Source organism: Bos grunniens, chromosome 3 (assembly GCF_055505025.1).
Source record: "Bos grunniens cultivar Pamir isolate PY7600 chromosome 3, Bosgru_T2T1.0, whole genome shotgun sequence".
NCBI lineage: Eukaryota > Metazoa > Chordata > Mammalia > Artiodactyla > Bovidae > Bos > Bos grunniens.
This window is the reverse complement of record NC_141167.1, coordinates 109,174,483-109,200,753: the sequence shown is the minus strand read 5'-3', so window position 1 is coordinate 109,200,753 and position 26,271 is coordinate 109,174,483. Positions and strand designations below refer to the sequence as shown.

Here is a 26,271-nt window from a genome sequence, read left to right as displayed (position 1 = left end):
TGGTGGGCTGCTGTCTATGGGGTCGCACAGAGTTGGACACTACTGAAGCGACTTAGCAGCAGCAGCTGCAGACTATAAAATGACCTTCTTTGTCTTTCAGTTCATCCCACCCTTTCCGTCCCCCACTATGTCCAAAAGTTATAGCTTTTGACTTACAGTCTATTTTGTCTGCTATAAATATAGCTTCTTTATTTTGGTTTCATTTACTCAGAATTTGTTTTTTCATTCTTTTATTTTGTTCTGTGTGTATCTTTATAATTGATGTGTCTCTCTTCTGAGCAGCATAGAGTTAAGCCTTGTTTTATTATCCATTCAGCCACTTGATTGAAGAATTGAATTTAAATTTAAATAATTACAGATGTGTAAGAACTTACAAATGCCATCCCTTGTGGCTCATGGACAGACATCTTGATGGATTCTGTGATGCAGTTAGTAACATTTATGTCCCTCTGGTCCCCTCTGAGAGTCCTTTCTGATACTTTCTGAGTTGCTCCCCACCACTGTCACACAGCACACCTAAATATTACCCTTCAGTCTATCCAACATCTGAGTTTTTGCTTCAATAGTGTGTTGAAAATTCTCTGCTGCACTCCTGGATGTCCACAAGGCTCTCTTGTTCTTTGGTGATTGTCTAAGTTGGTGGTCTTAAAGGAAAGACAGAAGAAAATTCTTATTCTGCTATGATGATAGTATCACTCTGGTCCAGTTTCTTTCTTCATGAATTTTTACTTTCTAGTTCTTTTTGCTACAGACTGTGAGTTCATTTTCCCAAAAGGTACAAATGCAGAACTGTGAGGTGAATGAACTGAGAGCCTGTGATAGATAGTGAAGTAAGTCAGAAAGAGAAAAACAAATATCTTATATTAACACATATATATAATCTAGAAAAATGGTATTGATGAACTTATTTGCAGGGTAGGAATGGAGACACAGATGTAAAGAACAAGGTTTGTCTCCTGATTCAATATGGACTTTAAGTGTGAAGCCCATAAAAATTATTCAGTGTAATATTTTCTCCCCCACTCCTCCCCAGGGGAACAGTAATGTAATTTACATGTTTAGCACTCTGTTTTCACTTCCTTTTTAAAATCTATAATATGGGAATTTCCCTTCTTACCTGTTTGGCTATGCATTTTAAAAATTAGGTAAAATTTATCCATCCCTGAATGAATGTATGAATGCTTTTTCTGACTGGGGATTATACCTATGTGCACTGGGAAACAGTTGCTAGGAGAGCATGTTAGAAGAGTGAGCAAAAACCTCTAAAGGGAAATCGAGATTGAAAGCCAGGATATAATTTGGATCTTAGTGCTTATTTATTTTTCTGTCACAAACTGATATTTAGCTACCAGGAAGACATCCATAGAAAGCTGCTGTAGGTGATGCTATTAAGGGATGGGATAGTCAATGACCCATGGTCCACAGTTCTCGGTAATTGTCCTTCCCACATGGAAAGTCATAACCCATTCATCTTCTGGGAAATCCACAAACATACAATTAAAATAGAAAGTAGAAAGCTTCAAAATGAATTGTCTGATTCTTGGGGGCCCCTCTGCACCTGCCATCCCCAGGAAGTCTAGGCCACTAACTAGGTGGTATTTTTACACATAGAGGAAGGGCAGCTCTCTGTTGCAGATGCTACTCAGATATCTGTCAAGAGCCTCAGTAAGTCATCCTGTGCCTCTGTCTCCCCTCAGACTCCAAGTCTAGGCTTACCTCTGCTCCCCACCACAAGAATGGCAATGCCTTCTGTAGAAGGGGTTTGTAGCAACTTTTATTAATATTGAGGAAACTGGTACTCTTTGTAAAGAGGAAAAATTTGAGCTCTGTAAAACTTCAGTCTCTTAAAAAATCATTATCTGAAGCCAAAACTTACTTCTGCCCTTCTCTAATTGAGCAAATATGGGGATAACTCTTTTAGGAGCTGGATCTCTGGAGCATTCTTTCTTTCTTTTTCTTTCTTTCTATTTCTTTTTTTAAAGTATTTGGTTGTGCTAAGTCTTAGTTGTGGTACACAGGATCTTTAGTTGCAGCATGTGGGGTCTAGTTCCCTGACCAAGGATTTGAACCCAGGCCCTCTACATTGGGAGTGCTGAGTCTTACCCACTGGACCATCAGTGGGAAAATCCCTAGAGTATCTCCATCTTTACATCTGCCAAGGAGGTAACAGAGAACAACTTCCAGGCATTCTTAGTCTGAATTCTGTGTCATGCTATTTGGCCTGTATAGGGCCCCAGTAGATTTATAGAAATTAGTTAATTGAATTATAGAGAATCTGCTGGGCAGGGGGGCCTGTTTCTGCCTAAATAATAGCTACCAATTCTTCTCCAGGAAGTCTTCAACAAACATTACTTTCTGTGCATGCATGAGAAGTAACTTCAGTCGTGTCTGACTCTATGCGATCTTATGGACTATAGCCTGCCAGGTTCCTCTGTCCATGGGATTCTCCAGACAAGAATACTGGAGTGGGTTGTCATTTCCTTACCATTTCCATATCTCCAAAAGTATGTATTTATTAGCGTGGACATAAAATTCCTAAGTCAAGACCTATCAAGAGACACATATCATGTTGTTCAAAATAATTATAGTAACTATTAAAATTACTACCACAACTACTACCACACAATGACGATGACCTTGCCAATGACTACTTCTATAGCCAAGTGTACTTCACATATATATATATATATATATATATATATATTTTTTTTTTTTTTTTTTTTTTTTTTCCCTGTGATCAAGTATGGATGTGAGAGTTGGACTGTGAAGAAGGCTGAGTGCCGAACAATTGATGCTTTTGAACTGTGGTGTTGGAGAAGACTCTTGAGAGTCTCTTGGACTTCAAGGAGATCCAACCAGTCCATTCTGAAGGAGATCAGCCCTGGGATTTCTTTGGAAGGAATGATGCTCAAGCTGAAACTCCAGTACTTTGGCCACCTCATGCGAAGAGTTGACTCATTGGAAAAGACTCTGATGCTGGGAGGGATTGGGGGCAAGAGGAGAAGGGGATGACAGAGGATGAGATGGCTGGATGGCATCACTGACTCGATGGACGTGAGTCTGAGTGAACTCCGAGAGTTGGTGATGGACAGGGAGGCCTGGCGTGGTGCGATTCATGGGGTCGCTAGGAGTCGGACACGACTGAGAGACCTCAATTTCATTTTCCACTTTCATGCATTGGAGATGGAAATGGCAACCCACTCCAGTGTTCTTGCCTGGAGAATCCCAGGGACGGGAGAGCCTGGTGGGCTGCCGTCTATGGGGGTCTCACAGGGTCGGACACGACTGAAGCGACTTAGCAGCAGCAGCAGCAGCAGCAGCAGCAGCTCACTTTGGTTAACCTCCCCCCTCCCACCACACACAATTTCACTTTCGCTGTTACAGTCTTAAGCATTAAGTTACCCTTTCTCCCACTGTACTACTTAGCTTCCTAATCTGGCTGCAGTTTCCAAGTTTAAGTGTGCTTTCAGTCTGTGTCTTTCCACATGCAAATGTCTGCCATCTGTCAGATACAAAACAGCATCCAGGAACTTCCTTGATGGTCCAGTGACTAAGCCTCCACACTCCCTATGCAGGGGGCCTAGGTTTGGTCCTTAGTTGGGGAACTAAATCCCACATGCTGCAACTAAGAGTTCACAAGCCATAACTAAAAGATTCTGCATGCTGCAACTAAGATCTGATGCAGCCAAATAAGTAAATACATGTTTAAAAAAATCAGCACCCAGATGGAGCATGTCAATCATCTCAGAGGACTTGTTGCCACCATTGTGGTCCATCCACCTCACTATGACAATGACCATCTCTAACAACTCATTATTTCTCCTTTCCACCTACAGCACTCACCTTCACACAAACCGTGAATTTTATCCCACACCATTTGTGGTAGCACCTTAGGAAATATTAATTTCCAAATAAATAGGCTACATTTTTGTATAGGACATATTGGAATTAATGAAAGGTTGTGAATATTTTTACACATGGACATCACCAAATGGTCAACACCAAAATCAGATTGATTATATTCTTTGCAGCCAAGTTAAAAAAAAAAAAAAATTGAACACTGATTATATTCTTTGCAGCCAAAGATGGAGAAGCTCTATACAGTCAACAAAAACAAGACCAGGAGCTGACTGTGGCTCAGATTATGAACTCCTTATTACCAAACTCAGGCTTAAATTGAAGAAAGTAGGGAAAACCACTAGATCATTCAGGTATGATCTAAATCAAATCGCTTATGATTATACAGTAGAAGTGAGACATAGATTTAAGGGCCTAGATCTGATAGATAGAGTGTCTGAGGAACTATGGAATGAGGTTCGTGACATTGTACAGGAGACAGGGATCAAGACCATCTCCCTGGAAAACAAATGCAAAAAAGCAAAATGGCTGTCTGGGGAGGCCTTACAAATAGCTGTGAAAAGAAGAGAAGGGAAAAGCAAAGGAGAAAAGGAAAGATATAAGCATCTGAATGCAGAGTTCCAAAGAATAGCAAGGAGAGATTAGAAAGCCTTCCTCAGTGATCAACGCAAAGAAATAGAGGAAAACAACAGAATGGGAAAGACTAGAGATCTCTTCAAGAAAATTAGAGATACCAAGGAAATCTTTCATGCAAAGATGGGCTCGATAAAGGACAGAAATGGTATGGACCTAACAGAAGCAGAAGATATTAAGAAGAGGTGGCAAGAATACACAGAAGAACTGTACAAAAAAGGTCTTCACGACCCAGATAATGACGATGGTGTGATCACTCATCTAGAGCCAGACATCCTGGAATGTGAAGTCAAGTGGGCCTTAGAAAGCATCACTATGAACAAAGCTAGTGGAGGTGATGGAATTCCAGTTGAGCTATTTCAAACCCTGAAAGATGATGCTGTGAAAGTGCTGCACTCAACATGCCAGCAAATTTGGAAAACTCAGCAGTGGCCACAGGACTGGAAAAGGTCAGTTTTCATTCCAATCCCAAAGAAAGGCAATGCCAAAGAATGCTCAAACTACTGCACAATTGCACTCATCTCACATGCTAGTAAAGTAATGCTTAAAATTCTCCAAGCCAGGCTTCAGCAATACGTGAACCATGAACTTCCAGATGTTCAAGCTGGTTTTAGAAAAGGCAGAGGAACCAGAGATCAAATTGCCAACATCTGCTGGATCATCGAAAAAGCAAGAGAGTTCCAGAAAAACATCTATTTCTGCTTTATTGACTATTCCAAAGTCTTTGACTGTGTGGATCACAATAAACTGTGGAAAATTCTGAAAGAGATGGGAATACCAGACCACCTGACCTGCCTCTTGAGAAACCTATATGCAGGTCAGGAAGCAACAGTTAGAACTGGACATGGGACAACAGACTGGTTCCAAATAGGAAAAGGAGTACGTCAAGGCTGTATATAGCCACCCTGCTTATTTAACTTCTATGCAGAGTACATCATGAGAAATGCTGGACTGGAAGAAACACAAGCTGGAATCAAGATTGCCGGGAGAAATATCAATAACCTCAGATATGCAGATGACACCGCCCTTATGGCAGAAAGTGAAGAGGAATTCAAAAGCCTCTTGATGAAAGTGAAAGTGGAGAGTGAAAAATTTGGCTTAAAGCTCAACATTCAGAAAACTAAGATCATGGCATCTGGTCCCATCACTAATGGGAAATAGATGGGGAAACAGTGGAAACAGTGTCAGACTTTAATTTTTTGGGCTCCAAAATCACTGTAGATGGTGACTGCAGCCATGAAATTAAAAGACGCTGACTCCTTGGAAGGAAAGTTATGACCATCCTAGATAGCATATTCCAAAGCAGAGATATTATTTTGCCAACAAAGGTTCATCTAGTCAAGGCTATGGTTTTTCCTGTGGTCATGTATGGATGTGAGAGTTGGACTGTGAAGAAGGCTGAGCACTGAAGAATTGATGCTTTTGAACTGTGGTGTTGGAGAAGACTCTTGAGAGTCCCTTGGACTGCCAGGAGATCCAACCAGTCCATTCTGAAGGAGATCAGCCCTGGGATTTCTTTGGAAGGAATGATGCTCAAGCTGAAACTCCAGTACTTTGGCCACCTCATGAGAAGAGTTGACTCATTGGAAAAGACTCTGATGCTGGGAGGGATTGGGGGCAAGAGGAGAAGGGGATGACAGAGGATGAGATGGCTGGATGGCATCACCGACTCGATGGATGTGAGTCTGAGTGAACTCCAGGAGTTGGTGATGGACAGGAAGGCCTGGTATGCTGCGATTCATGGGTTTGCAAAGAGTCGGACATGACTGAGTGACTGAACTGAACTGTGAATATTTTGAAAAACTTCCTCAAATGTTGATGAAAACTTATACCTACCACTAACTCCTCCACCATCTTTTACTTTCTTCTCTCTCTACTCTGTTCCCTAATTTGCTTCCACCCATCAAAATGGTCAAGAAGAGGAGGAATTATAGGCCAAGTAGGAATACTTCTAGCAGGTAAGGACTTGATGATCGGTTCTGGTCTCAGGGAAAGAAAACTTATCCTATTTGAAACACAAAGAAACCATTTACACAGATAGTTAAAGTAGCATTGGATGGCTTCCCTGATAGCTCACTTGGTAAAGAATCCGCCTGCAATGCAGATTCGATTCCTGGGTTAGGAAGATCTGCTGGAGAAGGGATAGGCTTCCCACTCCAGAATTCTTGGGCTTCCCTTGTGGCTCAGCTGGTAAAGAATCTGCCTGCAATGTGGGAGATCTGTGTTCGATCCCTGGGTTGGGAAGATCCCTTGGAGAAGGGAAAGGTTACCCACTCCAGTATTCTGGCCTAGAGAATTCCATGGACTCTGTGGTCCATGGGGTCACAAAGAGTCGGACACTACTGAACAACTTTCACTTTCTTTTCACTTTCCCCTTAGCAATATATCACAAACATCTTTTATTCCTATAAAATATTCTTCAGAAGAATAATTTTAATGGCAGCTTGGTAGTCTAATTTATTTTCAAACTGCCTTTGTTGGGTGTTTTTAGCATTTTCTTTTTACATGATTATAATGGTTCATAACATCACATATATACATCAGCATTTTCCAAAATAAAACTACATTTACAGTGAATGATATTAAATCTCACTATCAGTCAGTCTCCAGGTTACAAACATCTATGATTTTGTGATTTAAAGTTTCATGTTGCATAAGGTCCAAAAACACGACTTGCATCTGCCTGGACACCCTAGCAGACTGTTCTATATAACATTTATGAGGACTACATATTATCAGGATGAGAATGACAGTAGGCTTTAACATGATACATGCTTTGTAGGGTATAGCCATATTAAGACCAGTCTGTGGTACAAAAAGTAGTATGATTTAGAAATAGGGAAGGGGACAATGTTCACAATGATATAGAGAAAGTGCTTTGAATCTTAGTGAAAATCTCATTCTACAAACTTAGAAAAATCTCACCTAGGACTTAGGAAAATCTCATCTAAGAAACCTGAGCCATTTTAACAATGGCCCTTCTATCTTAAGGGAAGATTGAGAGACAATACTTCATAGTAAGACATCAAAGTGTTTAAAAGGCAGGCTATGGAACTGAACTGCCTGGGTTTGACTCCCAGTTGTTACTACTAGAAATTGACCATGTTGATCTTGATGGCTCTTTTTCTGGTGCCTCAGTTGCCTCTATTGCATGAAGGGTAGAGCTCGATTTTACAAGTTTGCTGCTACTGCTGCTAAGTCGTTTCAATCGTGTCCGACTCTGCAACCCCATAGACGGCAGACCACCAGGCTCCCCAGTCCCTGGGATTCGCCAGGCAAGAACACTGGAGTGGGTTGCCATTTCCTTCTCCAATGCATGAAAGGGAAAAGTGAAAGTGAAGTCGCTCAGTTGAGTATTAAAAATAACTTGGTGAACATAAAGCTCTTTGAATGTATTCAGCTTATTAATAACCATATATAAGTGTTAGCTATCATCAGCGTTGAGGTGTGGAATTTCTCTGCCATTGAGAGGATCATCTTTAATTCTCTTGGCATCTACAGAAAAGAAGATAGTGGTGAGACATTGAAGAGCTCTTCTACTTCCTTTTTTTGCTAATTGTGAAAAACTTACTTTGAAAAGTAGTTTTCATTTCCTGACCGTGGAATTCAGCAGGTGGTTATGGGGACATCTCAAATAGCTGAACCAGGCCTTCACACTGTTATGATCATTGCTGATAATCTTTTGTGCGTTAACATGAATTTAGAACTGAAGTGGAAGCAGGATGAGATCTCCAGCTCCTGAAAGATCTAAGGATTTCTCAGAGCTCAGAGACCAATAGAAATGTTTGGGTCTCTGCTTCCAGCTTAGATTTCAAAGGCAGATGCAAAACAGTGGCCCCAGGAAAATCCTGTTGCAATACATCCTAATTCTAAATGCTCAGGGCAGGCCCCTTTACCATTTGTTGACCACGAATGGAGTGAATGAATGAATCTGTTTTATCTTAAATCTCAGAGAGTAATATGTTCTCATAAATAAAATTCTCATAACTTCAAAATTTCATAATGCTTAATACCTCTCCTTGAAAAGTATTTAGATAGTTATCAACAAGATTTTGGCTTAAAAGATGTATTGGGACCTTTAGCTAATGTTCCTTTGCTTAATCGTGGGCAATGGGAGAGAAGAGGGCTGCTGCTGAGAAGCAAGATTCCTTTTTTCTACATTCAGTAGGCACTAAATTCGGTAAGTCCCCTACATATGAACCTTCAAGCTGTGAACTTTCAAAGGTGTGAATGTGTTAGGGGAAGCACACTGATTGAAACCGCCCACCCTGGCCAGGCACCATAGTACCCATTTGCATGAGCTGTTTTATGACAGGAGATCCTAATAAGGAATATGGAACTAATAAGCCACCACCAACTGGAACAGTTCGGGAAAGGTCAAAAGAAGACACTGCATGTCCGTCCACTTCCCAGAATCCCTCTCTCTAGCATCCATCTTGGCTGAGCGATGCATGCGCCACCAGGAAAGACTGAATTAGAATGATTGGTGGCCAAAGACCACCTGGAAACTAATCCCATCACCATAAAACCTGAGACTGCGAGCCACATGGCAGAGCTGTTCTTCTGGCTTCCCTTACCCTACTGCTTTCCACCCGGGTGCCCTTCCCAATAAAATCTCTTGCTTTGTCAGCATGTGTCTCCTCGGACAATTCTTTTCCAAAGAGCCCAGTTTCGGGGCCTGGAAAGGGTCCCCTTTCCTGCAACAAATGTGCTTGCCCTCCATCTCCTATTGCTGATAATTCTTCAGAATGACCATGTGTCTATCATTGCTCCTTTGACTCTCTATCAGGAGTCAGCAAACTTTCTCTGTGAAAGACCAGAGAGTAAATAGTTTAGGCTTTTCAGGTCTCTGTTGTAACTTTGTAAACTCTGTCATTATAGCAGAAAAGCCACTATGGACCATGCGTAAATGAATGGGCACAACTTTGTCTCAATTACACTTGATTTACCAGAACATGCAGCTGATCAGCTCACAAGGCACTGTCTGCTGGTTCTGACAGTCATTATGCAATTCTGAATTTCTTCATATGTGTGATTCTTTTTTAACATTGTATGAATAAAGATAATTTCATCTTACTGCTTGATTTAAAACTGTGCTAAACAAAAGAGGTAAATGAAGACAATGTTTTATTCTATACACAGAAAATCCACATGAGCCAAGAGTAAATCTGAGGAGCTGGAGAATTGTTTCCTTGCTTATCCAATGATAACCACCAAGTGGGAGGGTCTTTGTGGGCTCTAAGGAATTGTACTGGGATAAACAAATTCCTATCTCACCTTTAACTGTGAGACATTAATGGAACAGGAAGTATAGGGACATTTACAGAAGTTTTAGCTTTCAGCTTCCTCAGGAGCAAGACTCATCTCTTGCATTCACTCTATCCTTTGAATAATTCTTAGTGACCTACTCAAAGGTTCAGTTAGGCAACTATACCCCAAGCCTGTGAAGTTGCTCATCATGAGCCCTTTCAATAGCATTTCAAACCATGACTTAGAATATTTCCTTCCTATCTTGGAAAGCATTATCCCTGGGAATTTTTTCCAGCTTCTAGGTGAAGACTCTAGTAATGGTTTAAAGATTGGCTTCATTGTAAGCCCCAAGGCCAAGTCCCCATGGGATCTAGTCTCCATCTATAAAGGAGAGAAAAATTCTTGAATTAACCTATTGTTACTACAATGCACATTTTCTGCTCTTCTGATTTTATTAAACAGATTGTCCCTCAATATTCAACAGGTAAGTCTGATTTTCCACCTGTATTAGTCAGTAAAAAACCACAAGTTTTTCTTAAAAATTAAAATTCTAAATTCCATAAGCTTCTTGTGGCATTTGGCTCTGGATTTACAGTGATACTTCAGGAGGTATGACATCTCTTATATGACTGACCTTCCCTTCCTTACACTGTACATCCAAATTCTGGTAATCATGGTGTAATTGGACAGTGGTAGGGATAATATTTTCATTTGAGGTATAGCTTAGTTCCTCACCTTGGGATCAAAATCCTCAACTATAATCCTAAAATATATTGCAGATGTGACAAACACAAAACATAGTTTGGTACCATAAATAAGTGAAGACACAGGGTGGAAATTAGATAATCCATGACCAATCTAAGAAGAGCAGCCCTTGGGGAGGACATTTGTATTTGGTAATGAAAAAAAAATTTTTTTTCACAATTATCAGTCACTTAAGAACTAAACCTTGGATTTAAACTCATATCTTCCTCATTATAGATTCAATGAATGGACAAAAAATTTTTGGAAACATTTAAGAAGAAAGTTCTGAGAATTGAAATTACTGGATCTTATTCTAGTAACCAGCTTATTCTGCAGTTATCCAGGCCACTTTGTGGTTTCATCTAGCTAGTTAAGAAGAAGGAACAGAACATGAATTTATAATATGGCATAGAGCCTTGAAAGATTGGAAGAAAGCATGAGCTATGGGAAAGCAAATGCCCACAAGGACAATGGTCCCCTGTGTGATGTCACCAATGCAGAAAGCTAAGAAGTAGGAGCTTTAGCAGAATACATTTTTCCATGTAAAAAGTTATTCCCTGCAATGGACTGACTGTTTTAGTCAGTTATCCACTCATGTGTTAAAACCATCTTCCCACAGTGATAGTATTTGGAGGTAGTATTTTTGTGAGGTAAATAGATTATAAGGGTAGAGTCTTCGTGAATGGGATTAGTCCCCTTATAAGAAGAGGTCAAAACTGGCTAGTTTTCTTCCTGCTGTATGAGAAAACAAGTCAGCAGTCTGCAACCTGGATAAGGGGCCTCAGCAGAACTAGACCATGCTGGCACCAAGATAGGGCTTTCAGGCTCTAGAACTGTGAGAAATATTTGTGTTATTGATAGGCCCCCCTGGTTTATGATGGGGGCTTCCCTGGTGGGAAGTTAAGGCTATTTACTCTGGCAACTTGGTGGCTCAGACAGTAAAGAATCTGCCTGCAATGCAGGAGACCTGGGTTCGAACCATGGGTTGGGAAGATTCCCTGGAGAAAGGAATGACAACCCACTCCAGTATTATGGTTTATGATATTTTGTTAAGTGCTAAGGAAGTTGTTCAGTCATGTCCGACTCTTTGCAACCCCATGGACTGTAGCCTACCAGGATTCTCTATGCGATTTTCCAGGCAAGAATACTGGAATGGGTTGGCATTTCCTTCTCCAGGAGATCTTCCCAATCCAGGCATTGAACCCGAGTCTCCCGCATTGTAGGCAGATGCTTTACCATCTGAGCCAACAGGGAAGTCAGCCCAAATTGACTAAGATATTCTCTCAGGAAAAATAAGATGCATGTCTGTCTGCCTAATGGGTTGCAACTACCATTTTGTCTAAAGGTGAAGAGATTGTGCCTAGTACCATCTCACTGCCTAAGAGTAAGGGAGTAGGTTAGACATTAGATTCTCTGCAGAAATGAGAAGTCCAGTCCCCACCCCTCCCCTCTCTTTCAGACTGTCTCACCTTCTTGGCTCCTTCTTCTGTCTTTGAATGAAACAGTGTGATTCTGGTACTCCAGAGAGAAAAGGCCTGGAAAACAAAGACTGCAACTTATGACAAAACTAGAAAAATTTTGTCCACAAACAAAAGAAAAGAGGTATTTTGTGAATAACTCACAAGAGTTATCTTGTGAAAGGAGTTATTTTTCACAAATGAAGTCTTAAGCTTTCCTGTCCAAAATTGGCAGTTGTGAGTGACAGTGGCAAATATTACTGTACTGTTACTCGGAGAAAATTCTAAAGAAAGAAATAGTAAAAAATAGTAGAGGGACTTCCCTGGTGGTCCAATGGTTAAGAGTCTGAGCTCCCAATTCAGGGGGTCCAGGTTCGAATCCTGATCAGGGAACTAGAAGCCACAAACTTGAACTAAGAGTTTACGAGCTGTAACAAAGGTTGAAGATCTCATTGCATGCCACAACTCAGACCTGGCACAACCAAAATAATAATAATAATAATAATAGCAAAGATTACTGTCTTTGGTAAAATCATCACTCCTGTGAAAGCTGGGCTGGACAGGAGACAGTGGTAGCAGAGCAGGTGAGAACCTCCTAGTGGAAACCTAACCATACATCAAATATGAATTGAAGTCCTTGTGGTGTGACCATACAAGGGAGACATGGTAGATGATATATGTCTTGTTATGAATATCCTCTTTGCTGGGATTGCTTTTCACTAGGTCCTTTTCAGCAGGAACTGTAAGTCGCACTCTTCTGAAAACCATTGTGATCCCTCTTTTCAGAACTGTTTCCATGTCTTAGGCTGACATTTAGCTCCTCTGGGCCCACTGATGGGGGCCCAGTGACCCTGACGTCTCTTGAGAGACCTAGTCTTTTTTGCAGAGCCCAGATGCCCAACTCTAATTTGCTTCTTAAGAGCCAGCAGGACCCTGGGATCAGACTAGAGCAGCTCCTCAGAGCTCCAGATATCCACCATACTGAATGAAGACTCAGGATCTTACTGGTGGCAGGCAGAGACAGTGATTCACAGTGTCAGAAGTCAGAGCCTCCAATCCTAAATTCATGAGCAGAATAAGTATCAGTGGAGCTGAGCATGGGGGAAAACATGAACACTGTAGCTTCAGCATGGGTTGCTAGTTTTCTGTTTCTTTGTGCAATTTCTGTCCTTGTGGAAAGTAGGAGTTGGACTAGAGACACTGCAAATTGCTGTTGGCATTTCATAAGAATAACAAATGCACCAAGCTCCTTATAATCTTTCTCTTTTTCATGAAAGTAATATCATCAATCAAATCGTCATTGATCACTCATTGTGTGCCCTGGCATTTAGCAGTGGGCTGGGGACTTTAAAAGGCAAGGCTTCTACTCTCCAAACGGCTCCATGTGCTGAACTGCAACACATATTTAGCTAAATGAAGTATCAGAGAAAGGAGAAACCAAAGTGAACAGGAGTGGTCAGAGGATGGGTGATGATTTGTGTTGTCCCTTAGAATTGGGAATAATAGATTAAGTGTTATTATTATTAGGAACAGTGTCTTTTTCAAGGTAGAATTGAGGCTACCAGTGACCCTCTTCATTCTATGTGAAAAGTGTATCTGCACAGTGACTCATCTAAAAAAAATGTTTCTTCTCTCATGGAGTGGATTCATCACAGTTATTTAATGATTGCCCCCCAAGAAATTAGCTAAGATCTGGGTCAGGTCATGCAAGCATCAGTATCCACATACTTCAAGGATAATTACCATGGATTCCATACTATTGTGTACTTATTATATGTTACATAGGCAATACCCATATTACGCCTCCTTGCATTAGAGAGTGAAATAAGTCTACCTTCTGGTCCCAGAGTTTTTCATAGTCAAGGTTCTCACATGTCATTTTCTATTCAGATAAAAGTCCCAATCTGTGATGTAAGCTAAGATACTCAGGTCCCTAAAGGACAAGAGATTAAAGGAGGAGATCTCGTTCTGTTCTGCTCAGGGGCTGAAGATATAGGAAACATTACATTTTCCTAGCACAGAGAGGCCACAGGAACCCGTTTGGGACAGGAGTCCAGCATTCTCCATCAGCAGACCTGGAGATCCCAGCTGTGAAGGGCCGCCATGCTGGCCAGTATGACTGTGGAGCTGACAATGGCCACAATCCCACTCAGAGCAAGGTGATGAATATCCCTGTGAGAAGGAAGTTTCACGCTCTTTCATCTCACATAGAAATCCCCAAACCAAGAGCCAGGAGTCATGAGGAAATCCCAGGAGATCCCAGAGATCAGTGCTGTGGAGAACCAACAACAATTTGAGGATGGGTTTCCTTTACAAGTTAAACTGCTGACATCTTTCTTTCTTTTCATGGAATAAAACACAAAAGGGGCTGGCTTGGCATTAGAAACAAATAAGATGAGAAGGACAAATGATCATGTCTCCAGACAATATCCAGAATTATATTTCCCCAAACTTCTAATGATACTGTTGCAGAAACAGCTTCTGATAATGCTAGTGGGAATGAGGGAATGGAAGGAATTCATAATGGCTGAGAGCCAGGCTCTTTGCTGAGATCCTGGTATGGGAATTTGTGAGTCTAATGTATCACCAATCCTCTCTGATAGCCCCACTTTGGGTCTGTTAATTCCATCATCTTGTCCTGTCCTCACCCTCGGGGTTCCCAGGACCCAGACTGTCCTGGGGGATGTGGTGGAACTTTGCTGTAAGATTTGAAGCTGCTCCCACATCCTCCCAGTCCTGTACTGGCTTTATCATGAGGACATCAATCTGGGGAACAACTTAGCACCCTCTGGAGGAGGAGCATTTCTCAATCTCTCCCTGACCACCAAACATTCTGGAAACTACTATAAGGCTGACGGAGCCCTGGGGGTCCAGCTCAGTGAACTGGTGCCACTCTTTGTCTCAGGTGGGTTGATGGTCCCTGGATATGGAAAGCAAAAGTGAAAGTTGCTCAGTCATGTCCGACTCTTTGCGACCCCATGGACTATACAGTCAATGGAATTCTCCAGGCCAGAATATTGGAGTGGGTAGCCTTTCCCTTCTCCAGGGGACCTTCCCAACCAGGGATGGAACTCAGGTCTCCCACATTGCAGGCAGATTCTTTATCAGCTGAGCCACAAGGGAAGCCCAAGAATACTGGAGTGGATAGCCTACTCTTCTCCAGTGGATCCTCCCAACCCAGGAATTGAACCAGGGTCTCCTGCATTGTAGGTGGATTCTTTACCAACTGAGCTATCAGGGAATCCCAGATACAAGGATAGTATTATAATCAATGACTTTTTATTGGTAACACATGGGAATTTAAGAAAAGAGGTGGAAGTATCTAGGTGATGTTGGCTAAGTGGGAGGAGTTGGAGAAAATGAGCTCATTCCAAGTTTGACTGCTTTTGTTCTCTCTGCACTAACCCGAGAAGTACACACTATATTTAGATAAAATTACATGAATTTATATTTACCATTCCTGCATAGTACCGGCAAGGATTCCAGGGCTCATCACCGATATAGATTGGATTTGAAAAAAAAAAAGAGAGAAAGAAAAAATAAAACCTTCCAAAATTTGCTCAATTATTTTTATGCTTCACAATTTTCTAAGGTTCCATGCAGTGGGCAATGTTGCTATATTACTAATTTTGCAATATGTCATTTTCCCCTGCATGTAGTCACTTGAGACTAAAATCATTAACACATTCCTCCATGCTTGACTTTTAAATAAAAAGTCCAATTATTAAATGTAATTTGACAATTTCAATAGACAAAATTAGTTTATACTCAATGGAGTAGGATATAATAAGGAGTTATATTTAAATAAATTAAAACAACTTAGTACAATATTTTCCCTTTTACTTATCCATTTCTTTTCAGTTACCCTCCTCATTACAAGAACAGAGACTCCTTTATGTATTCATGAATTTATTTTACAGATCATAAGTGGCCATCTACACGTACATAGCTGGTGGTTGATGCTGGGTATGGGTTGGGACCTCAACCAGAACAGTCAATTAGAGAGTGAATGTAAATGTGATCTGGATTCTCAGGTACTGTGGTGGCCTCAGGGTAGGCGTTTTTGTGTGTTGGCTTAGGCTTCCAAAAAAAAAAAAAAACGTGTGATAGTGAGTCTACAACATCTCATCAACTAATTAAAAAATTACCAGTATCACTTCCACCACAATTTCACTGGAAATGCAGGAGATGCCAATTTGATCTCTGGGTGGGGAGGATCCCCTGGAGGAGGACATGGAAACCCACACCAGTATTCTTGCCTGAAAAATCCCATGGACAGAGGAGCCTGGCAGACCACAGTCTATGGAGTCAAAAAGAGTCAGATATGACTGGGCAGTTGAGCACAGTGCCCAACAAGGGCTTCCCAGGTGGCTCAGTGGTAAAAAATCTGCCTGCCAATGCAGGAGACATGGGTTCAATCCCTGGGTCAGGAATATCCCCTGGAGAACAAAATGGCAACCCACTACAGTCTTCTTGCCTGGAAAATACCATGGACAGAGGAGTCTGGTGGGCTACAGTCCATGGGGTTGAAAGAATCAGACACAACTTACTGACTAAACAATAACAACAACAGTGTCCAACAAACTTGTCTGGATGCAAAGAGAGGGAGTATAGACTCCACTTCTAAATAAGGGAACTGTCAAAAATTTTAGAACCATATGTATATTTTAAATTGAAGTATAGTTGGTTTACAATATTGCATTAATTTCAGGTGTACTACACAGTGATTTGTCTTTGTTTTGCAGATTATATTCCATTATAAATTATTACCAGATATTGAATATAATTTCCATATTATACAGTAAACTCATTGCTTAACTATTTCATATATAATAGTTTGTATATGTTAATCCCATACTCCTAGTTTATCCTTCCCTCCCTCTCTTTCTTGTTTGGTATAGATTACTTTGTATTATTTTTTAGATTAGATGTATAAGTGATATAATTTGTCTTGGTCAGACATTTCACTAAGTGTAGTATTCTCCAGATCCATCCATGTCACTGCAAATGGCAGTATTTTATTCTTTTTTATATTACATCCATATTTTAAACATTTCCACACACTCACCAACATGAATTCCAATCCATGCCTCCCAACCTCACAGCTGAGTCATGCAGTTGTGTCTGACTCTTTGTGACTCCAAGGACTGCAGCACACCAGGCTTCCCTATCCATCACCAACTCCTGGAGCTTGCTCAAACTCATGTCCATTGAGTCAGTAATGCCATCCAATCATCTCATCCTCCGTCATCCCCTACTCCTCTTGCCTTCAATCTTTCCCAGCATCAGGGTCTTTTCTAATGAGTCAGTTCTCCGTATCAGGTGGCCAAAGTATTGGAGTTTCAGCTTCAGCATCAGTCCTTCCAATGAATATTCAGGACTGATTTCCTTTAGGATGGACTGGTTTCATTTCCTTGCAATCCAAGGGACTCTTGAGAGTCTTCTTCAAAAACATCAATTCTTCAGCACTCGGCTTTCTTTGTGATCCAACTCTCACATCCATACATGACTACTGGAAAAACCATAGCTTTGACTAGATGGACCTTTGTCAGCAAAGTAATGTCTTTGCTTTTTCACATGCTGTCTAGGTTGGTCATAGCTTTTCACTCAAGGATCAAGCATCTTTTAATTTCATGGCTGCAGTCACCATTTGCAATGATTTTGGAGCCCAAGAAAATAAAGTCTGTCACTGTTTCCATTGTTTCCCCATCTGTTTGCCATGAAGTGATGGGGCCAGATGGCATGATCTTCATTTTTTGAATGTTGAGTTTTAAGCCAGCTTTTTTACTCTCCTCTCACACTCATCAAGAGGCTCTTTAGTTCCTCTTTGCTTTCTACCATAAGGGTGGTGTCATCTGCATATCTGAGGTTATTGATATTTCTCTCAGCAATCTTGATTCCAGCTTGTGATTCACCAAGCCCAGCATTTCAGATGATGTACTCTGCATATAAGTTAAATAAGCAGGATGACAATAAACAGCCTTGACATACTCCTTTCTTTGTTTGGAACCAGTCCAGTGTTCCAGGTTCTAACTGTTGCTTCTTGACCTGCTTACTAGAAGTATAAAAGTAGGCACCTTTTATTAACCAACACTTTCATAAAGGTGTGTTTTTAGCATTTTCAGCATAAGTATATCTCTTTGTAGTATATTAGTTGTAAGTCCAAGAATCTAAAGAATTTCTTCAAATGATATACCATACTGATCCTCACTAATATCTACTAGCCAAAAATTATTACCAGTGACCAAGCTCTAGAGCCCTGCTGCATAACTGTGCATCCATTGTCAAAAACAATGTGTCATATAATTAAAAATTCATTAAGAAGATAGACATCATGTAACGTGTTTCTTCTATAATAGAAAAAGAAAGGAAGGGAGGAAGACAGGAAGGAGGAAAGAAGAGAAGGGAAGAAGAAAATAAAGCAAGCATGATGGAGAACACACCAGACTCTTTTCAGCTCCTGTGATACTATAGTTTAAGGAGAGAAAGGAACATCATACATGTTGAGTCCTGCCCCAGGCCACAGGTGAGATGTCTTGCAAGGCCACAGAAGCAGAACCCAAGGTCATCTCTGAAGCTGACTGAGACCCACGGTAACTTTTCCCAAAAGCTCTTGATTATCAGTAGCAAGCTTCCTGACTCCTAGTTAGGCAAAGATGTCCACTCCAGGAAACACCCTATAGTCTCCCAACCAATCACGTAATGCCAACCTTCCAGCAGGAATTTTCTTTTACTTGAGGCCATAAGAATTAGCTATTAACCCATAAAAACTGTCTGCTCTCCCTGGTCTTTCAGGAGGTTGGCCCCTGTGCTCACAGTGCCCAACTTTATCTCTGCTCTTTATTCTTAATAAACTGACTCCTTTCTGCAGTACTCTGTGGCTGGAAATTCTTTTCCAACCTGCACTTGGACTGCCTCAACAATGCAATCACATAAATACATACAGAAAAACAAAATTTGGTAACTGTCATGGGGGGAAAGCATAGAAAGACATTTGTTTAAAGAGAACTTCTTTCCCTTGTAGCCTCAGGATGGGCTCCTCAAAGAAGGGAAACTTGATCAGAGATTTCTCTAAGATAAAAATGTCTTTGAATGGCCATAACTTTCTATCCTACTGAGAACCATCTGTCTCTATGTGTAGAGCATGCTTTCCCAGCAGAGGTGATATCAACCTCAAGGCAGCAAAAATTGGTCCTTGTAGAGGTGAAAAAAAAATCTTATTTTTTATGTATAAAGCATATATAATAAATACATAAAGATATACAGCATATCTGTGCTATTGCTTCATACAGTAGGGAGGTGGTTAGGGGAAAAAAAAAAATCTAAATAGACCCTTTGGGATGTGCTAATGAAATAAATGTCAAGAAATCCTGGTCTAGAGTTTTTCATAGTTTCTTTAAAAAATAATTATTAAATGCCTCCCTGCAAGAGAGAATTGGTAGAGGCACAGGGGATACAATGTTGGGTAAGATAAGCATGGGCCTTTAAATGTTAGCTCAGGAAAAGACATAAAAGCAAGCAAGAAAACAGAGGAAACAATTACAAATTATGATAAATGCTGTGGGAAAAGGGTACAGAGGCCTGAGATAGGAAATAAGCAGCTGAGACCTCTTCAATTGAAAGGTTAGGGCTCTGGCTTTAAAAACAGAAGTTTTGCAGAATGAGGCCTAACACCTGGTCTTTCCTTTGTAAGGCAGAAGCCTAACGTAAGCTTTGTTTGCTGAGGCATCCACTTCTAAGAACTGCTTTGAATAAACATGTTTCCAGCCACTGGATAAGAAGGCAGCATGAAAGCCCATCCCCCAATCCCAGACTTCCTAGTTTTAGAGACATTGATTGATTTTCATAACTGACAATCTGGGCTTGATTCCCCCCCCCCCCCCCGCCCCCCACCCCGCTCTCTCTTCTTGTGCTCCACCCTCCCCTCCCCCCCCTCCTCCGGTCAATAAAAGCAGAACCCCAGGCCTTTGACCTCATAGTGTAGCCTCAGGCGAGCCATATTGCTTTCCCGGATTCTGTGAGTAATAAACTTTTCTTTTTCAAACTTTCTTCGTGCTTATTGCTGAGGGTTGTCAACTACAAACTGGCACTTGCCATCTACCTCTACGAGGATCAAATCGTGTGCTGCTGCAGCTGCCAATTTTCAACACCCTCTGAAAGGAGTTCAGGGTGGAGATCAGAAATGAGGCACTCTGTGCTCAATGCGGGTGGGACTGGCCGGACAGGTCTTCAGATAGTTAGGTATTTTCAAGAGCTGATTTTATGAGCCTAATTCTTGTATCTGCTCACATCTAGAAAAGCACATGGCGATGACTATTCCTTATGACCAGCAGAAAGCTTCACGTGACTAGTAGAAACCTTCTGTGAAAATATATGCTTGATTGTAGATATCCCCCCTTCACCAAAATCACATATATACTGACCTTTCCCCACTGCCTCTTTGGAGAAGTTTCTCAGAGCTATCTGACATGCTGACTCCTGGGCTGCAGTCCTTATTTTGCCCCCCAGTAAAGCTGAACTCAATTTTCATAATGTGCTTTTTTTCTTTTTAAGTCGACAGGGTGTCTTGAGATCATAATCAGAACCACAAGTTTCTGCGCAGCCACACCACTGGTTATATAGGCTGAGTGTGCATGTGCTAAGTCCCTTCAGTTGTGTCTGACCCTTTGAGACCCCATGGACTGCAGCCATCAGGCTCCTCTGTCCATGGGATTCGACACTCCATGGAGTGGGTTATCATGCCCTCCTCCAGGAGATCTTCCTGACAGAGGGACTGAACCTGTGTCTCTTATGTCTCTTGCATTGGCAGGCGTGTTTTTTACCACCAGTACCACCTGGGAAGCCCAGTTATAGGCTGAGGTGGGCACAAAACAGTTTCTTATTTAATGCGTGTTCATTTACCTCCTAATTTGCCTAGATCTAGGAGGAATTTAGGGACAGACCCTTTAGCTAGTCTGTGAATTAAAAAAAAAAGTCCTCTTCAAAAACTTCATGCCAATGTGTATTAGGTCAAAAGATTTTCATGTCTGCTTTGACACTTTGATTCTTTGTGAGTCACACTACAAATCATAGTGGGACATCACAATCTATATTAGGAGCCTCATGCAGAACCAAAAGTTGTATGAATTCAAGGTAATGAAGGGTTTTCCATTTTAAAAAATGGAAAAAAAAAGTTATTTAAATACTAGCAAATCCATAGCATGACCAAAGAACCCAGCACAACCTTGGAGACAATTCTCCTAAGAGCTGAGCTGTTGAAAGATGACTGTCAACATCTGAAAATGCACAGCTGCCGGGGTTGAAATACAAACAACATTTTAAAAGGTAGCTGTGTTAATTTTTCAAAACCCAAGGTGAAATATGATTCTTTCACTTCCCCTTTTCTGATTCTTGCAGATCTCCTCTGAGTACCTCCCTTCTGTCTTCTTTGTGGATGGGAAATAAGCCTAGCTTTGGTGAGACAGATTTGCCCTGCCCTCAGCCACGCCAGTTCCCCATGTTTCTGTGGCTTCTGCTGCTGCTGATCCTGCGTGAGTAGATGGGTTGGACTGGACAGTGGCCTCTGTTCCTAATACCAGCCAGGGAAAAACCAAGGAGCTTCTGCCTCTGCTCCCACTCAGGGTTCAGAGACATATAGCAAGTGTCAAGCAAAAGAAAAATGTACAATGTAAATGTGAATTAAGGTTTATTCGGGAACCTTACTGAGGACCATCAACCAGAAGACAGCCTCTCAGATAGATCTGAGGAACTGCTCTGAAGAAGTAAGGCAGAAGCCAGGGTATATATCAACTTTTTTCTGGGAAAAACATGTAGTCAAGCATCAAAAGATCACTGCTAATCACAAAGAACAGGAATCTCAAGTTAGCAATTTAAATGCTTTTCGATGTATGGGAAGATGAAAAAGCCGAGTCATTTGAATTTGTTTTTTCTTAGTATGCATCTTAACTATCTAAGGATGAGTAAATCTAAAGCACAGAATGTTCTCTGGTTTTTTTTTTTTTTTTCGTCCTGAATTGTCCTCGGAGCCTACTGCCAGTGGGCAACCGCAGCAGCTAATGGCTTGATCCTTGTAGAACTGGAATAGCAAGCAACAGTTTTTTCCTTACAGTGCTCTTTGTTGGTCATAAATTTGACCAAGGTTTGGGAGGCATTTCATGATAGATTTATCCCATGGTGCTAAGAATACTTATTCCTAATTAAGGCAAAGATCTCCATGATAGGGCATTCATGTACTATATCTGGATTAGGCCCTGTTAGTAACTTATAGTTCTCTGGATCATCTATTTTACTAATCTATTATGATCCAGGAAATGTTTTTCTCTTGTTACTTTTTCCCATGTCTAGAGTTGCACGATTACAATTATTCTGTATAGAGTTATATGTGTAATCATTGCTTCAAGACTTTTAGCCATCATTAATTTTGTTGGAGGCTTCATTACACACATTAGGTAGGTAATTCAAGAGACAACAATTTTACAAAATAGACAGAATATAAGTAATAGTGCTAGGAACATTAACAGGGTCAGACTAGAGCAGAAAGAGATACAAAGCATCTCTTTGTAGTTTGAAAACAACAAAGAGAGAACAGATTAAAATGATTTGTATAACGAGGTATAACCTGAATCACAATAAGCCATAAAGTCCAGAGGGGGCCCAGCTGGAAAAGCCAAATTCTGGAGGATCAGGTAGAGAGAAAAAGATTAATGTTTCATATTTGTTTACAAAGGTATACATTATCAATTGGTTGTAAGTCATAGTGTTAAAGGAAAGGTTTTCTAGAAAACTAAGAATTAAAAGTCAGCAATACTTCAGAAAAAGATATAAATTATAGGGACTTACCTGGCAGTCCAGTGGTTAGAAGTCAACACTTCTAATGCAAGGGGTGCAGGTTCGATCCCTGTGGGCTGCAGTCCATGGGGTCGCTAAGAGTCGAACAGGACTGAGCGACTTCACTTTCACTTTTCACTTTCATGCATTGGAGAAGGAAATGGCAACCCACTCCAGTACTCTTGCCTGGAAAGTCCAATGGACGGAGGAGCCTGGTGTGCTGCAGTCCATGGGGTCACTAAGAGTCGAACGCAACTGAGCGACTTCACTATCACTTTTCACTTTCAAGCATTGGAGAAGGAAATGGCAACCCACTCCAGTGTTCTTGCCTGAGAATCCCAGGGACGGGGGAGCCTGGTGGGCTGCCGTCTCTGGGGTCGCACAGAGTCGGACACGACTGAAGCGACTTAGCAGCAACAGCAGCATATTAGCTATTTCAGTCCCATAAATTGATTCTTATTGATCTGGATGAAATTATCATTTTTTTTGTTTGTTTTGTAATTTCTTACCCAGTTCAGTGGTATGATCTAAAAGTCTCGGAAAACTTGTTTGTTAAAAAGTCCTTTTTGTGAATCTTCTTAAAGATCTTCATTTTGTAAAACCATCAGAGTAAAACAATGACTGTCTATAAGAGGCAACAGATTTTAAATGGCATGGTTAAATATCGGATTGCAATGTAACTGACAAAGAATATACAATATTTTGCGACATACAATATTTTGAGATAATAGAATGATGACTAATAACATTATACCAGGATATATCAAATTTTTAGAAATTTCATAGAATTTTTGGAATCTCTATGTTAATGACATATATCCATATAATAAAACCTAAGAAGTTTTATCACCACTTATTTGGAAAAGACCCTGATGCTGGGAGGGATTGGGGGCAGGAGGAGAAGGGGACGACAGAGGATGAGACGGCTGGTTGTCATCACTGACTCAATGGACATGAGTTTGCGTAAACTCCGGGAGTTGGTGATAGACAGGGAGGCCTAGCGCTGCGATTCATGGGGTCGCAAAGAGTCGGACACGACTGAGCGACTGAACTGAACTGATTTGACAATATTTCCCATGTATTAATAATTTAACATACCCAACAAACCTAATTAGTTTAATACCTCTCTTTACTTTGAAACATCTCAAAGTTAGCTAGAAGTCTAAAGAACTTCATGTGGAATTTGACTTGAGAAGTTCATCAAAGATATTAAAAGGTTTTTAAAATATTTGGTTAAGTAGAACCATAGGTCACTGTGAAACAATTCTTATTCACCCAACTAAAGTGATAATAAAAGATTTTAAAGGCATATACAGATAGAAAGTTACAACAAATTACTTAGAAGGTAAAGAAACTTTACAATCCATTAACAAAAGCAGATCAATATTCCAAAAAAAACTGTTCTCTGAACATAAAAAAAAAAATTCTAGCTTTGTACCAGCTTACTTTTAATATTTAAATTTATTTACTCAAATTTTATTTTAATCTTAGCCAGTCCTGACCATGCACAAAACTCTTTGAAGCTCGTTTCCCACAAACCTTCTATAACTTTCTTTTTGGCTTTCAGATTTTGCCCAGGGATTTTTCTTTCTTTCTTGCTCTCTGGAATAAAATGACTGTTTTTTCCCATAACAAAATGAATGTCCATTCTTTAATCCTTTTCCTTTTACACAAAGATATTGCCTTTAATAATTTTAGTACTTTAGATTATATATAAATTAGAATTCTTAACTTTTAAGTACCTTAATTTCTAGTAGACACTAAGAAGTAAGAAATGATGAACTGTCTCTTACATTAGCATTCTGTAGATTGGAAAACATAAATATTATTTATGATTCCTAAAAATTTGTGTTTTTTATAGGATATTTTTTAGTGTGGCACCAAAATTTTTATTAATAGTTCCAAGTATCTTTAGTTTCTCTGTAAAATGAAGCCTATATTTAGTAATTAATATTTCATTATTTTATTTGCAAATGATCTGATATTTAATAAATTTTCCTCATTTGAATTCACTTAGAAAAATTCTAAAGTTTTAAGAAATCAAAAATCTGGAAAAAATATTTTCAAGTAGATGTACCATAAAACACAATTATTTCTTAAGTGTTCACCTCAAAGTTCTTACCCCATTTGTAAATATTAAATTAATCTGTTTTCAACAGTTCTATTTAGCTTACCCATGAAAACTTTATGAGACATGAGACCAAGTCACCCATCATCCCAAGCTATTTTTCTTGCTGATAAATTTTATAACAGAGATAATATGATCTTATTTGAATTTTAGTAAACCTAAGTGTAATAAAAGTAAGACATATCTGTATTAATTAAACAAACTTGAATATAATACCAAATATTAATTTAATATCAAATATTTCCCAGATTGTGTGAATTTTAAATTCACTTGGGTAAGTTTCTAAAACATTTAAAAATATTTAATTTGTAAGTATCTACTTTTAAGTCTATTAGATAGAGATTTGTTATAAATTTAATTTTGATAATATTATCTGAAGGTAAAGATATATCATCTGTATAACATACTTAATTCAGTTCAGTCGCTCAGTTGTGTCTGACTCTTTGCGACCCCATGGACTGCTGCACGCCAGGCTCCGCTGACCATCACCAACTCCCGGAGCTTTCTCAAACTCATGTCCATCAAGTCGGTGATGCCATTCAATCGTCTCATCCTCTGTTGTCCCCTTCTCCTCCGGCCTTCAATCTTTTGCAACATCAGGGTCTTTTCCAGGGAGTCAGTTCTTCATATCAGGTAGCCAAAATATTGGAGCTTCAGCTTCAACATCAGTCATTCCAATGAATATTCAGGACTGATTCCCTTTAGGATGGACTGGTTGGATCTCCTTGCAGTTGAAGGGACTCTCAAGCGTCTTCTCCAACACTATAGTTCAAAAGCATCAATTCTTCAGTGCTCAGCTTTCTTTATACTCCAACTCTCACACCCATACACAACTACTGGAAAAACCATAACTTTGACTAGAGTGACCTTTGTTGGTAAAGAAATGTCTCTGCTTTCTAATACTCTGTCTAGGTTGACCATAGCTTTACTTCCAGGGAGCAAGAGTTTTTTAATTTCATGGCTGCAGTTACCATCTACAGTGATTTTGGAGCCCCCCAAAATAAAGTCTCTCACTGTTTCTATTGTTTCCCATCTATTTGCCATGAAATGATGGGACCAGATGCCACGATCTTAGTTTTCTGAATGTTTTTTTTTTTTTTTTTCCACTCTTCTCTTTCACTTTCCTCGAGAGGCTCTTTAGTTCTTCATTTTCTGCCGTAAGGGTGGTGTCATCTGAGTATCTGAGGTTATTGATATTTCTCCCAGCAATCTTGATTCCATCCTGTGCTTCATCCAGCCTGGCATTTCATATGATGCGTTCTGCATACAAGTTAAATAAGCAGGGTGACAATATACAGCCTTGATGTACACCCAATTTGGAACCAGTCTGTTGTTGCATGTCCAGTTCTAACCAGACATGCTCACAGATGTGTA

At 40.2% G+C, this 26,271-nt stretch overlaps 1 protein-coding gene across 3 annotated transcripts in view; it reads left to right on the top strand.

Annotated features, from left to right (window-relative positions):
* Nucleotides 1-19,872: 19,872 nt before the first annotated feature.
* The window catches only part of LOC147376739 (Fc receptor-like protein 3), a 44,129-nt gene continuing 37,730 nt past the window's right edge, over nt 19,873-26,271 (top strand). For all 3 annotated transcript variants that reach the window (XM_086394529.1, XM_086394531.1, XM_086394528.1), the window contains exons 1-2: nt 19,873-19,959; nt 21,339-21,472. In XM_086394529.1, the coding sequence (XP_086250655.1) occupies nt 21,376-21,472 (97 nt within the window). In that variant the 5' untranslated portion in view covers nt 19,873-19,959; nt 21,339-21,375. The remainder of the gene's footprint in view (nt 19,960-21,338; nt 21,473-26,271) is intronic.